At 44.3% G+C, this 15,155-nt stretch overlaps 1 protein-coding gene across 1 annotated transcript in view; it reads left to right on the top strand.

Moving 5' to 3' along the window:
• The window catches only part of MAD1L1 (mitotic arrest deficient 1 like 1), a 714,648-nt gene that overhangs the window by 375,681 nt on the left and 323,812 nt on the right, over nucleotides 1-15,155 (top strand). Inside the window, exon 15 of the mRNA XM_066576313.1 lies at nucleotides 7,793-7,883. Within this exon, the coding sequence (XP_066432410.1) occupies nucleotides 7,793-7,883 (91 nt within the window). The remainder of the gene's footprint in view (nucleotides 1-7,792; nucleotides 7,884-15,155) is intronic.

The raw sequence follows: 15,155 nt of genomic DNA on the forward strand, positions 1-15,155 counted from the left end.
CTCCATGTAGAATCTGCAGCGGGTCCCTCCTGCCCCGCGGACATGAGGGCTGAAAATAGGAATTTAAAAGCATTTACCTTTCCGTAGCGGACGGCGAAGATCAGCTGTTCCTCACGGCCGGATCTTCATTTTCGGCCGGCGGATGAATTCCTGACGCCGGCGGCACATCGCCAGCACGTCGTCGACGTGCCGCGCGCATGCGCCGGGCACATCCGCCGAGCCGAAGCAAGGGAGATGCAGCCGTGAGGAAGAGCAGAGCTTCGCGGCCCGCTGCGGGTGAGTAAATGCTTTAAATTCCTATTTTAGGTCTCCCGCGGATCCGGACGGCTTCCATAGGCTTCAATAGAAGCCCGCGGGAGCCGTCCCCGCGGGAGACCCGCATGAAAATGGAGCATGGTCCAGATTTTTTCATGCTCCATTTTTTTTAAAATCACTTTTATTGACGATCCGCGGGTATTTATGTACCCGCAGGTGGTCAATGCATCCCTATGGGGTGCGGATCCACGCGCGGGAGATCCGCTGCGGATTTTAAATGTCATTTTGCCCGTGGACATGAGCCCTTAGGGTACATGCACACGGCACGTCCGGATTCCGGCTGCCGAATGCCGCACAGAATGCAGCCGACGATGCTGCGTACTTGTCATTTTCCGGCTTCTCGGCTCGCCGTCGGATATGCGCAGAACAGTTTTTTGTTTCTTTTGCCCAACTCCTGCTGTCAATTGCAGAAGGGCTGTGGATCGGACTGCTTCCATTGACTTCAATGAAAGCCAGCCACGCAAAAATGGAGCATGCTGCGATTTTTCATCTGTGAGCATTAACAAAAATTGTTTTCCGCTCAGGTGCATGAAGAATCACTTTTCCATAGCATGCAATGGGCGGTATTTGGTTCGGAATCCGGAGGCAGACGCCCGCCGCGGATTCCACAATTAAAATCAGCCCGTGTGCAGGAGACCTTACTCTGATGGTGCCAGATATTTTCTTTAATTCAGAAGGGCTCCATGGCAAAGTTTCTAACGGAGACCCTATCCATCATATCTTTTTTTTTTTTTTTGTAGTACTGCCTGTTCCCTTAATTACCAGACACATCATTGGGCCTCCTCACTCACTTGGGCCAGAGAGTCACTGCAGCTCTTGTACTCCTCCTCTCTATAGTTAGGTTTCTGAATGATGCTATTCTATTGTCTGACAGCATAAAAAAATTACTACAAAGCATATAGGTATAAAAGAAAGAAAAGCAAAATAAAAACATTACTGACCTTTTAATTCCCCCTCTGCTCCAACGCCACCACTCCCCCCCCCCCCCCCCCCCACTGCTTTGGCCCCAAAAGCTCCTGCATATAGCTACTGCAGCCAATCACTGGCCTCATTCACCATGTGTGCATGAATGGTATGTGCCGCTGAGGCCAGTGATTGGCTGCTGCAGTTACCTGAATGATGAGGGGCTTCTTCAGGAGTTCTGGAGATCGGAGTGATGGGACTTTTTTCTGTCTTTCATACAGTTATTTGCTCTCTAGCCATAAAGTATGGCTAACCTTTACAGACTCTCGAAACCAGCTATAGACTAGGGCATAGAAGGCTTTTCCAGTAGCATGATGTTCTTGGTGGCCTGTTGATGATAAATCTTGAGTTAAAGAAACGCTCCATGCAAAGTGATGCCATGTTATAGCTATTGTAGTTCTAAATGTGGCAGTGCATAACCCCTTTCTTGCATGTTCTTTGTATCCCCAAGTCGTACACTACCCCCTTATGCCCAGAGCTAGGTATAAGATGGTGGATCTTTTTTTTTTTTTTGGGGAGTGTTTCTTTAAGAACAATAACAGGATAAGATCAGCAGTGCGAATGATCAGCAACACCGTATCAGGACAAATGGTTTCTTAGCGGAAAGCTGAAGTGTTACATTGTATCAATCAGACTGTAGATATTATCATCTTGTAATTATAAACTAGAGACACCAAGTCATTTCTTCCCCTCTGTACCGTATGTACTCCAGCTACCGGGTGCACTCGTCATTAAGAAGGCCAAGGCATCATTGTGTGGAGCTGCTGTGCTCCCTGCCCTATTATATCAAATTTAAGTCACCAGAACTTATCCCTTGACAGACTGATTGAGATAGCGCCTGTAGCAAGACCAGCCCTCACTATGGAGAAGTGCATTAACCCTGCTCGGTCAAGTCAGTCTACACAAACTTACTTATTGTGCCCGAGGAAAAGTGTTCTAATACTTCCAATAAGATAAAAATATCCACTAGATGACACCATAGATTTAAATAGTTGTTTGTTTTTTTCCTCTATCATTTACCCATTTCTTTGACTATTGATCTTAAAGGGGTTGTCTCGCGGCAAACCTCAAAATTTTACCTTACACCATTCCCCCTGTCACCCCCCTGGCATAAAATAGCAAAGTAAAGCGGTTTTTAAGCCGCTTGCTACTCACCGATCCGACGAAATATGAACTTTAAAAGATCTTCTCCCCAAGATGGCCGCCGGTCCTTTCCCAGGGATGCACTGCTGTTTTCTCCCATGGTGCACCGTGGGTCTTCTCCCATGGTGCACCATGGGCTCTGTGCGTTCCATTGCCGATTCCAGCCTCCTGATTGGCTGGAATCGGCACACGGGGCGGAGCTACTCGATGACGTGTAGAAGGGGGCAGAGCCAGAACGCCGCTCGTGCCTGGACTGAGCAGAAGGGGAGAAGACCGCACAGCGCAAGCGCGTCTAAAAAAGCAAGAAGACATCAGAATTAGACGGATCCATGGTGACGTATACGAACCCATAGGTTCGTATGGGCATTCTGTAATGCCTAACTTTCCCCTGTGGTGGCGCTGCAGTGAAATCGAACACTTACTGAAATGTTTCCACACACATCACAGCTGAACATGTTGTGATCAGCATATTGTCAAGAAATCCTTCCAACAAGTAGGGATTTTTCAAAGTGAAGAACTTCTTTAATTTGCAGGTATGGGATAAGCCACTGACAGTAGATATCCACTTTTTAGAAACATAGTTTTCTTTTCACTCCTCAATACTTTTTTTTTGCATTACCGGTTTTGTAACGTGTCCTATATTAGGCTATACATTAAATGGTTTCTGAATATTTATGGTCTGTCCCTAGGATAACGAATCATTGTTGTATTGGTAAGGGTTCAACCTCTGAGACACCCACTGAACCTCACAGGCAGCTGTCTTTGGACTGCAGCTCCTTCTGGTTGACAGGGGTCCGGGTTGTCGGACTTTCAATGATGCATTCAAAGCCTGGTCGTTAAAGGAGTTTTTCCTGGGACTAAACTATTGATGACCTATCCTCAAGAGGTGGTTGGTGGGTAGGGTTCTGCCACTTGGGATACCAACTGATCAGTTGATTGAAGTGACAAATAGCTTCAACCTATACAGTGCAAAACACCATACGTTGTATAGTGCCTGTGCCTAGTATAGCAGCTTAATCCCATTCACTTGATTAGAACTGTGCTGCTCACTAGCCATGTAACTGATTAACGTAATGTCACAAGACTGAGAAGAGGCCACGGTCTCTTCAGACAGCTGATTGGCAGGGATTCCGAATGGCGAACCCCCACCGATCGACTATAAATGACCTATCCTGAAGAGAGATTCTCTAGGACTAAATGACTTATGATGACCTATTTGAATGGTCTATCTGTTTTCAACACCAAACCAGTTGGTGGCCAATTGGCACACCACTGAGACTAGCATTCGATTGTGGTGTTGACATGACATCACTGTTGCAGCCACATAAACAAAGCCCGGCAGGGAGAACCTGAACGATGAAGCTGAATCTATCAGCTATGATCCATGCAGACTTAAATTCTGGAAAGTTTTTTTTTTTAATAAGCTCTCCATTCCGTTTACACCGATTTTCTTAGTAATTCTTTAAACCTGCCATTCTTTGATGGCCACTTTCAGGAAGGTGATGGAACTTGATATTATCAAGTCCTTCTGCACATCTGTCACACTAACCTCCGTACATGCACAAATTGGATTTCCTTCATTCTGTGGCTCGTGTAATGAAAAGTGCAGCGAGACAACATACTTTGTTACCGCGGGGGGAAGAGTCCAGAAAACACTGGAGGCGAAGCTTGATTTTCTCTAATTGTGATTAACGATTGAAGGAAGCAACGTCACCCTGATGGCCATAGGTGGGCACTAAGATTTATACCTGCTTACTAGCAAAAAGGGTTTTAGAAACCAGGCATTCAATTTAATTAAACGGCAGCAAAAAGGTGGAAAAAAATAAAAAATTGCAGAGCAGAAATGTAAATTAAACTCTCAGCTGATTGATTCTCATCTTATTGGACTCCAAAGTGGCTTAACCCACACAGTGCCGAGGCTGTGTGCATTGTACAAGGGCTTATTCACATGGGGAATTTTCATATCCATGTGCTGTCCATGTTTGCAATCACTGCTCTCATAAACACACTGACCCATTATAATCAATGGGGCTATGCAAACATGCATTTTTTTGGCGTTGTTTTGCACAAAGACCTTGTGGAGGGGGGGGGGGGGGGAGGGAGTCAAGCATGCCCTATTCTGGTCCGATTTCTGGATATCAGTTAGTGCACTACAAAATAGCACATGTAGTTACAAACATGCACAACATATGGGCCTACAAATCTTCCATGGTCATAAACAGTTAAAAACGGTCTGTTTTTCAAAATGGGTCATGCTTGTCTGAATAAGCCCTAAGATGCTGTTTTAGGGGGGGAAAAAAAAAAATTTCCAAAAGTTTGCTACTAGACGTCCCATGTCACAGAGTCGCCTGTGCAAATCGCATTGTGAAACTTAACTCTTCCGAGGAACTTTGATCCAGCCTGCAAAAAGATCTCTGATAAAAGATGGTTGATGGATAAACCGAAATGCGAAACGCGGCGGGTGTAGTAAATAATGGGGATTGGATTGCTGACATATGCTTTAGAACTGAGCACAGCTTAAATACATACATTGGAAAGAAATATTTGATGCCACAGATGGCATTTGGCACGCTAAAATAGAAGGCGGCCATCTGTTATTTGTTTCTTCTATGCTTAATTTGCCTATTTTTGTTTTACATAACATTAGTGCATTGCCAAGTATTAATGACAGTTCTATCGGTATTAAAGGTGACAAACCAGAAGAGTCATTTTTAATCCTGCAACGCAAGACCTCAGATACTGCTGAGAAGACTCCGATGACCACCATAGCTTCTTACTAATCCTAGAGCTCTTGCTCCTAGTGAGAACCAAATGCATATTACTGTACTAAGATTTATGTGAGCTTTAGGTACTGGACTGAATCAGAACATGGCACAAGCCACCTGACCTGCTTGCTGCAATCTTCAGCTCAAAGATGCCTACCCTATGTACCTGGTCACTGTCTGCAGCTTATGGCAGTGAGGCACGGTCCCATGAATCAAACGTTAAAGAAAAAAAATATAAATTATAAATTATGTTTTTTCATTAAGTCACTTTGAGTGTCTATACCTAATAAAGATGTCAGCTGGAGGATTATATAGTACACAGACAGTGCTCAAATAAAACATGGTTGCCAGAGGTACACAGGAAGGGTCCCCTGTAACCTTAGCCTCCAGTTGTGCACCACTATTTAGGTCATGCCTCAACGTTATCCTGGTTATTTTGGAAATATAGGCTAAAGATGTTAGTTAAAGGGGTTGTCCCGAGGCAGCAAGTGGGTCTATACACTTCTGTATGGCCATATTAATGCACTTTGTAATGTACATTGTGCATTAATTATGAGCCATACAGAAGTTATAAAAAGTTTTATACTTACCTGCTCCGTTGCTGGCGTCCTCGTCTCCATGGTGCCGACTAATTTTCGCCCTCCGATGGGCAAATTAGCCGCGCTTGCGCAGTCCGGGTCTTCTCCTCTTCTCTATGGGGCTCCGTGTAGCTTCGTGTAGCTCCGCCCCGTCACGTGCCGATTCCAGCCAATCAGGAGGCTGGAATCGGCAATGGACCGCACAGAAGCCCTGCGGTCCATGAAGACAGAGGATCCCGGCGGCCATCTTCAGCAGGTGAGTATGAAGACGCCGGACCGCCGGGATTCAGGTAAGCGCTGTGCGGGTGGTTTTTTTAACCCCTGCATCGGGGTTGTCTCGCGCCGAACGGGGGGGGGGTTTAAAAAAAAAAAAAACCCGTTTCGGCGCGGGACATCTCCTTTAAGATGGATGTCCCACTCTTAGCTGATTCATGGCAGGAAGCAGACAGCTCCGCACTTTGCATAGTGGCCTGTGATAGTACTGCAGGCAGAGCATGATTCACTGTAATAGAAGTAAAAGTGCAATACCAATCTGGGCCACTGCGCAACATACAGAGCTGTCTACTTCCTGCAGCATAACAGCTAAAAGTTGTACAACCCCTTTAATGGAGGGTGTTGTCAATCCATAAAATGCACTGGCTTCAGATCAAAATATTTGTTACTTTTAAGCAGCCCTCCAATCCTAGTAGTAATGTTACATTTACTCTTCCTTTGTGGTGGTCTGCTGCCCCATACGCTAGTTCCCAGGCCATTCTTCAATCTTCCAAGTTGGTTGCACTAGTTCGCAGACTAGTCAATGTCTTACACTTCCAGTGCACTATACCTGCTCATGTGACCAGCGCTGGCCAATCCAAAAGCAACTTGAAGTGTTTGTACTGGAGTATCTCCTGCAGTTCATACAGATGACTGGAACAGCAATGCCAATGCATGACCACCACTTCATTCACTCAGGACAACATGGGAACCCTGTTATCATGATCCAAGAGGGGTCCCCGTGGTTGGAATCCTCACAACTCAGAGGCTTATTAGCTATTATGCGGATCGGTGATACACTGTTTTCATGACATAACCCCTTTAAGGAAGGAATCGGTATAGAATTCTAGATCCAATTACATTCACGTTAAATAATAAAGGGTATTAAAAGTAGTATTCCTGGCTATTCCTATTGATGAGCTATCCTCAGGGTAGGTCATCATTAGTTGATTGGTAGGCGTCCGCCACTCAGGATCTCCGCTGTCTGTGCAGCTGAGCCAGACGTCCGCATTGAGGTTCCAGCCAGGAGTGTAATAGAAGACTTTGCTCCCTTTGATTTCTGACATTAAGGGTGATCAATGAGTGGAACAGGTTACCACGGGAGGTGGTAAGTTCTCCTTCAATGGAAGTGTTCAAACAAAGGCTGGACAGACATCTGTCTGGGATGATTTAGTGATCCTGCACTGAGCAGGGGGTTGGACCAGATGACCCTGGGGGTCCCTCCCATCTTAACGATTCTGATTCTCGTTTATGTCTTGCCCCAATGTGGACGTCCGGCCTGGCTGCACTGACAGCGTACCAGAAGTTCAGATCACCTGTGGGGATCCTAAGCAGCAGACTCCTACCGATCAGCTGATGATGCCCTATCCTGAGGATAGCTCTTAAATAGGAAAAGCTGGAATACCCCTTTAAAATGTAAAACAAAAATTCATATAAAGCACAAAACAGAGAAAGCTACAATTGCGTTTATTAAAACATTCCTCTTTTTGTTTTTTTTTTGTGCTGCCTTCCTAAACATCATTGACTAATGGATCATAATACACGATCACAGCATTTAAGCCAAATGTTCATTAGCTGCAATGATCAGAGCAGGTCCAAGCTGACAAGAACCGGGTGTAAAAGGGAGCATTTTCATTTCTAGTCTAGTAATGGAGGATGCAAGGAGACAAACAGTCTTCGGGGAGAGAATTGCAGAAATGGAAATGCCCTTTAGTGTATTATTATTCCAAACATGTCACTTCATATTGTATTCTCCATGCTCTGTTTGTCTTGCAGGTTGAAAATTGAGGAGCTTGAAGCCGAACGTGGCCGGTTAGAGGAGGAGAATAAAATCCTGGAGATGAGGCTGGAGAGACTGAGTCTTCAGGTAAGTAAGGAAGAGGCTTTTGTGTTTTTGTAATCAGATCCTCTTGACACTCAGGTCTTTGGCCATCAAACTCTGTCATTACTCTCCAATATGAAGTAATGCTGACTGGCAGCTGGAGAAGGAGGTCATATACAAATAATGTTATAATGTCCACTCTCTCCAGAGTCTGCTTACAGCAACTTACAACGGTACCTCCTGTCACCAACACTGATACAGAAACGACTGCTATGCCTCTGGCCTCGCGCCAAGTTTCCCATCTCATGGAAGTGGCTAAAGCAGCAGTAGTAAACTTTACAGCAATGATTAGGCAAAAGTTGAATTTTTTCTTTTACCAATATGATGCAGCTAGTAATCATCATGTACTTAATGTTCAAGCGGTGGAGCCTACTGCGGAGGTTATCCTTATATATCCATTCATTCAACTGATGTGTACTTTATATAGCACTAGGCTATTCCATATTCTATAGAGAATGCATTCTATTCCTGGCCTGAGAAGCCAATCTAATTGTTCCTATATCAAGCACACATAGTTATATGAACATGCAATCTTGGGCCCATTTGTAAGACCTCAGTTGACTTTTCAGGATGTTTTTGGAGTGTTGGAGGAACTGAAAGTGTCTAAAGGAAACCTACACAAGTATAGGTGGAATATACAAACCCCTTATGGGTACTGACCTGGTCAGATTGGAAATTTCACTACTAAGACTTAAAGGGGTATTCCAAAAAAGGCCTCTATCACTTATCCAGTCGAAGTGATTGAAGTTAGTTTGTTTAAGCTTCTCGCTGCTGAGACCCCTACCAATCCTGTGTCGTCCTCTCCATCACTATGGCTTGCTGCACCCACCGATAGTAAGATGAAGGCTGAATGGAGCGATGGTTGCACATGAACAGTACTGCTCCTTTCATTTCAGTGGGGCTGACGGAAATAACCAAATCCAAGCACTCAGCTCTATCTGGCAGTGCAATTGAAGTTGGAGAGGCATCCTGTATGCGTAACCGCTGCTCCATTCAGTCTCCTCCGCACTATGGGGGATTCAGTGTAGAAGAGAAGGGGGCACAGGGCACCATTGTTGAGGGGTCTCAATGGTGAGAGCCAATGGATAAGTTATAAGTCAATTCAGGTGCAACCGCTTTAAAGGGATGTCCAGGATTAGAAAAACATAGCAGTTCTAAAAGCAGAGCCACACCTATCCATAGGTTATGTCTAATATTGCAGCTCAATAACTGCAGTACCAGATACAATTCATAGACCAATGTGGTAGAACAAAAACATCCCTATTTTCTTACAGAAACACTAATACCAAAATGGCTTCTTTACCTTTATTATTACGATTGAAGGGGTTTTTGAGATTAAAAAAAAAATGACAAGGAGCAGGTAAACGTGTAAATAAAAAAAAGCCATATTCGCCTTTTCCAATGGCCTTTCCTTATCCAGCACCACCACTCCGGTTCTGAAAGTAACTGCTGTGGTCACGTGCACTCACATGACCGCTATCCAGTCACTGACCAAAGTGGTCATGTACCATACATGCACAGATGCCCGATGAGGCCTGTGAACGTTACTTAACCTCAGCAGCCACTTCCTGGCTTGGACTAGAGAGGACCAAAGTGGCTGCCCTGGACAGGCTAGGCCATCTGGCAACGAGTAGTTTTATCTTTATTTTACATCTTTATCTAGTATCTGCCTTTTTTTAAACCTCGGAAATCCCATTGAAAGTGACATTTTAAAAAAAGCTTCATATACACCTTCATTGGTACAGTGGTTTAGGGTGAGTGTCAAAAATATAAGCTAAATGTACTATATCAGCTTGTGTAAGGAGATGCACAATTCCCAGTAGCGTACTGTCCTTAAGTGCCCTAAACTCTCACACTTAATAATTCTGTCCCTCAGGTGAAGTCCACAAACTCTTCACCTCGCCAAGACTGAATCCAAGGAGTTTTGCCTGTATAATAAATACCAGTATCATCAAGCCAAAAAAAGGAGTAATAAGATGGAGTGCCTAGGCTATGGCCATAGCAACATGTGTAACGTTGGCTATTAGAAGGCAAAGTCATCTACCTCTTCGCAAGCAGGGGAACCTGCTAATCTCAGACTAATTACGACTGGGGTTTAGTCAGATATATAGACTAAAGTTAAAGCAGGAATAAAAACTATTAGCATTGTAAATCCTACAAGTATGTTGAAGTACTTTGATACCTAATGGGTGTCATCTTCAAACTCTTAACATGTTTGCTTTATTATGTTGGCCATATACTACTTGACGGTGCAACAGAATCAGTCTTGAGCGTCTATCCAACTAAACAGGACATCGGGGAGGAGCGTTAAGACCCGTCCAATCACTAGCTCTTAGCCATCATAGGGCGTGTTCTGAGTATTTGACTGGCTGAAAGCAGCTCTCAGATCACGCTATCCCCATTATGCTCCTCCCTTATGTCCATTTCAGTTGGATTCAGGGCAAGTATACAAGCTGTCCTTATACCGCACTTTACAAAGATACAGAACACTTTTTTCCGCATTGCAAAGAGTTACTCATTTATGGCTTCAATCTAAAACCATCACGAAGTGGTGAAGTCAAAGAGATGCACAGAGGCTTCTTGTAGGCAAAGATCAATTTCAGATAGATAAACTTACAGCGTTACCTTAGCAATTTTATAAATGGGTACCATTATGCCGCCAACCTCTGCCATACATTAAAGATACCATAGGAATGTTGTGATGATAGATTGCTTTTAATTGCTCATTTAAACACTGGGGATCAGAGGTCACGCCTCTTAATTTATTCAGGAGAGATGATCTTTTACTTTGGTGACCTATCTCATTAATCTGTGCTCCTGTACTTAGAATGATATTGTAATAATCAACACTGGTGAGCTCGTTGGGATCTTGTTGACAGTTCTTATTGCATTATAATTGTATACTAGAAGACCTAATGCAGGCTTTTTTTCACTTTTAAGTAATATTACCTGTCACATGCGGTATTTTGGGGGATAGCTGCTCTTGAATGGAGTTGTCCAGTCTCATGAATTTTTTTTATACTGCTTACAGTGGTGATAAGCAACAAAAGCAGTAATACCTACCTTACCAGTCTCCTGCCGCTCTGGTGCCCATGCTTCTTCAGTCCCCTGCCTGCCTCTGTTCTCCCTAACGATGTCTTGACACAACATGACGGCTGTATTCAATCAGCAGTGACCTCAGGGGTGTCAACACATCACTGCTGCAGCTAGTGATTGGCTGCAGTGGTCACAAGGGCAGAGACTGGCAGGAAATGGCAAAACATTGGCAGAGGAGCGATAAGGGGACTCCTTATATTGTACACTAGTGCTTCCCAAACTCTAGTCCTTGCCCCCAACCGGTCATGTTTTTAGGATTTCCTCTATTTTCCCCAGCTAATATAGTTATTGCCGGTGCCTCAGACACTGCCGCATAAGCTCTCTATAGGATATCCTGAAAACATGACTTGATAACCTCTTAGAGGGGAAAAGGGGCACATGAGGATAAGAGTTTTTGGAAAATATTTTTCATTAAATTTCCAAAAATCTCATGGAATTGGACTACTTCATTGCAGGGAACCTGTCAGAACCTTGTTGTCCTAACCATGTTGTCCTAACCATGAAGTATTAATGGGCTCCCACATTACAAAAAACTATAGAGGAAATTTATTAAGAACAGCATTTCAAAAACCCGCTGTGCTCCTAATACATGGAGAGTTGCATGGCTCTTTATGTATTAGGCATATCGCGGCTCCACCGCCCACCCACACAGATATGTTCACTACATCCAATGTGGAGTTAATTTTTGGTATACTTCACTCTAGTTATTGGTGTAAACTATACAGAAATGTGACCGTTCATGGACAGCCATGACCCTTCTCTACAAGACATGGCCCTTTTTGTTTTTCTTTTTATAGTCACACATTTTTCTGAGATACCCACTTATTGTAAAATGTGCAGTTATTTTACACTAGAAACTAGCATAAAAGGTTTTATGAATGATGTCAAGGAGAGAGGGGGGGCCCGACTGATTCCACCTCTATCGCCGATATGTCATGGATTGACTATTTCGAGCACACTAATTGTCATGGCAGAGCCTTAAACGATCACTCTAGCAGGGTTGTAAGTACAGAGTCGTTAGAATACAAGTGGATTTGTACCCAGCTATCCCAGGCTCCTGCACGCACGCAGAGTGAGAGCTCAAATCACCACCTGATCCAGTCTAACGGCCACCACACTCTACAGTATCCACACACACACTCGCTTTTACAGGTAAGCTGGAACCAAGGCCTATGAATTATGAACACAATCTTCGAAGTTATGGTTTGTTTTAAAATGGACAAGGATTGACTAATAAATTGCAGATTTATTCTAATAAAGACTAGCAGTGCTAAATATTTATAAGTATACAAGAATATACAGAAAATGATGTTACAATGGAGATAAGGTATACAGGCATACACAAGAAACAGTATTTTAAAATAAAACAAGGTGAAAATAAAGAAAAAAAACAGATTTGGGTTACTCGGCCCAAGGTTCTGATTTGTGTAGAGTTATGGAAGCAAATGGGAAAGCCTTATGCCAAAGTGTTTCTCCGAAATCTGACAACCAGTCTCTGAGTCTCTAGTTCTTAAAGGTTTTCCCCCTGAACACCACCCCTACCCTCTCTGATGTCATTCAGAGAAGGAAGGGGTGTATGTGTCGGGCTTGTAGAAAAAAACATAATTCCCCATTTTGGCTAAATCTTGGCAGGAGGTCCTCTGATTGAGAATTTAGACATATTTCTAGTCATGATTTTATCTATTCAGCGATATCAAGCATGGCACTTAAATTCTAACCAGGTACGCGAATACCCTGTTTGGTGGTGATACTGAGCTCGTACCACAACGCGTAGATGCGTATCAGGGCTCAGTCACACAGGCGTTTTTCCGCAGGATTTTTTGTGCGCATAACTGATGCTCTCAAAAAATTGCGTGACCAAAGCTGGCGTCACGGCGGAAAAAAAGCTGCTAGCAGTGTTAATCCGCACAAAAGGGCTCGGCCACATGGGTGTTTTGACGCTCTGTGGCAGAAGAGAACAATGTTCTCCCATTGAATTCAGTGGGGACGGCAATACAGCCGACTCCATTGAAAGCAATGGGCTGCCGGCCAGCGCTGTAGTAATTTTCGGGGAAGGGCTTAAAATCTAAGCTCTTCCCTGAAAACCATCCTAAGAAAGTGTGTTAAAAAAAATGTATACTCACCTCTCTGCAGCTGAATTCATGAATGGGTGAGTGCTGCCTCTGATTGGCTGAGCGCAGGGACCAATCAGAGTCAGCTCTCAGCTGTCATTCAATAGTTGAGAGCTGCCTCTGATTGGCTCCATTGAATTCAATGAGAGAACATCGTTCTCTTCTGCCACAGCTGTGACAGCTTTGACAAAGGATCACGATCTTCAGTATAAGTTCTCAACGGGGTCGGCACTGCTGCCGTTGGCCCCATTGAGCGCACGGTGAAACCCCTGGATGCAACATCATCCAGGGGTTCCACATACACAGAACACTGATTTGCCACAGAACACAGTTACATGCGTTCTGCGAATCGTTGTCTCCTATAATTTTCGCCGCATGCGTTTGTGCGCATGAAAAATTCGCACATGTGACCACTCCCATTGCAAAGCATTGGGTCTATATAGATGTGGATCGCAAATGCAGCTGTCTGACGCGCGTACAAACGCCCGTGTGACTGAGCCCTCATTCAGATGGCCCGCTCGATTCCAAAAATATAACTATCGGGATAGGATCTTCGCACAACTAATAACCCTTATTAAAACTTTTTTCACTAATCTGCCTTGGAGTCGGCCTGTCTATGGGAAATAACAGAAGTGATGATCCTCACTGGCAGGGGGTAATTATTACCCCCCTGTCCCTGGCTAATTTTATGATTATTAATCACGATCAAAAGACTTCCCGAAGCCCAGTGCACATCAGAGGCCTTTCAGATGTGAGTGAGGGAGGAAGGGGAGATTAAAACATTGAATTCATCTTTCCCCGTATCTTGTGCGGCGAGTTGCTATGGATAGTTGGGAGACACTTTACCAATAACCTTATAGCACAAATGTCTTTTCTTTGAAACACTATACATTAGAGAAAACTGTATTAAAAAGGTCTGTGCTCGATGGAAAGTGTCCGCTGGGCGGCTTCACTCTGGCATGTCTCTGGTAAGCTCCGTTTCATTGACAAGTCTGTTTCTGACATATTCCCCCTAATTAGGATGTGTCTCATGTTAATGTATCATCCAGGTTTCTGTCTGTTTGGAAAAACAGCTTTTAGTTAGTTTGGTCCCCAGATGTAAGCCACAAGGTGTTCAAGAGTCAAGACCACCACTAATCAAATGTAATCGTTTGGGGGAACCCAGCACTACATGTTCACTTACCCTGAAGAGCCACCATAGGGGAAATAGAACATTACACTATACCCACCTCCAAACCAGACAACAGATTCTATTAAAGCAGGTTATTTTCTTCTAAACCTGGATTTCAATTTAGTTAGGACTGCAGCTCAACGTAGTACATTATCTTAAAGGCTTATTCCATCCATTTACTATTGATCACCTATCCTCAGGATAGGGCAACAATGCTTCATTAGTAGGGGTCCACTGCTCACAATCCCATCTGAGCAACTGATCCTCTAGCCCACTGCCAGTGCAGCAGGACAGACCCTGCATCGGTGATCAGTGCCAAGATTGTAATAGACAGCTTTAAGCCCATTGAAAGCAATATGAACGAAGCCTTGTATTACACGTCTGGCTCTGACCACCGATGCAGAAGTCTGACCCCATTGACAGCGGACCAAATGATCAGCTAATCATCAGAGATCCAGAGTGATAGATCTCCGCTGATCAATTGGTGATGATCTATCCAGAGGATAGCTTAGCAATAGTAAATGCTGAAACACCCCTTTAACTCTAAGACTACGTTACACAAGTGATGCAGCTACATTAGTTTAAAAAGACACCATGGGGGGGTCGTAAATCAGTTATTTCAAAAGGTGTTGATTAGAGATGAGTGAGCATTGTCCTTAGCGAGTACCTGCCCGCTCGAGAGAAAAGGTTCGGCAGGCGGGGAGCTGCGGGGGAGAGCAGGGAGGAACTGAGGGGAGATCTCTCTCTCCTCCCCCCCCCCTGTTCCCCCCCTGCTCACTGACGCAACTCGCCTATCACCCGCACCGCCAACCGAACCTTTTCTTCCGAGTGGGCAGGTACTCGCTAAGGACAACGCTTGCTCATCTCTAGTGTTGATGC

This window comes from Eleutherodactylus coqui, chromosome 8 (assembly GCF_035609145.1).
Source record: "Eleutherodactylus coqui strain aEleCoq1 chromosome 8, aEleCoq1.hap1, whole genome shotgun sequence".
In the NCBI taxonomy this organism is placed as follows: Eukaryota; Metazoa; Chordata; class Amphibia; order Anura; family Eleutherodactylidae; genus Eleutherodactylus; species Eleutherodactylus coqui.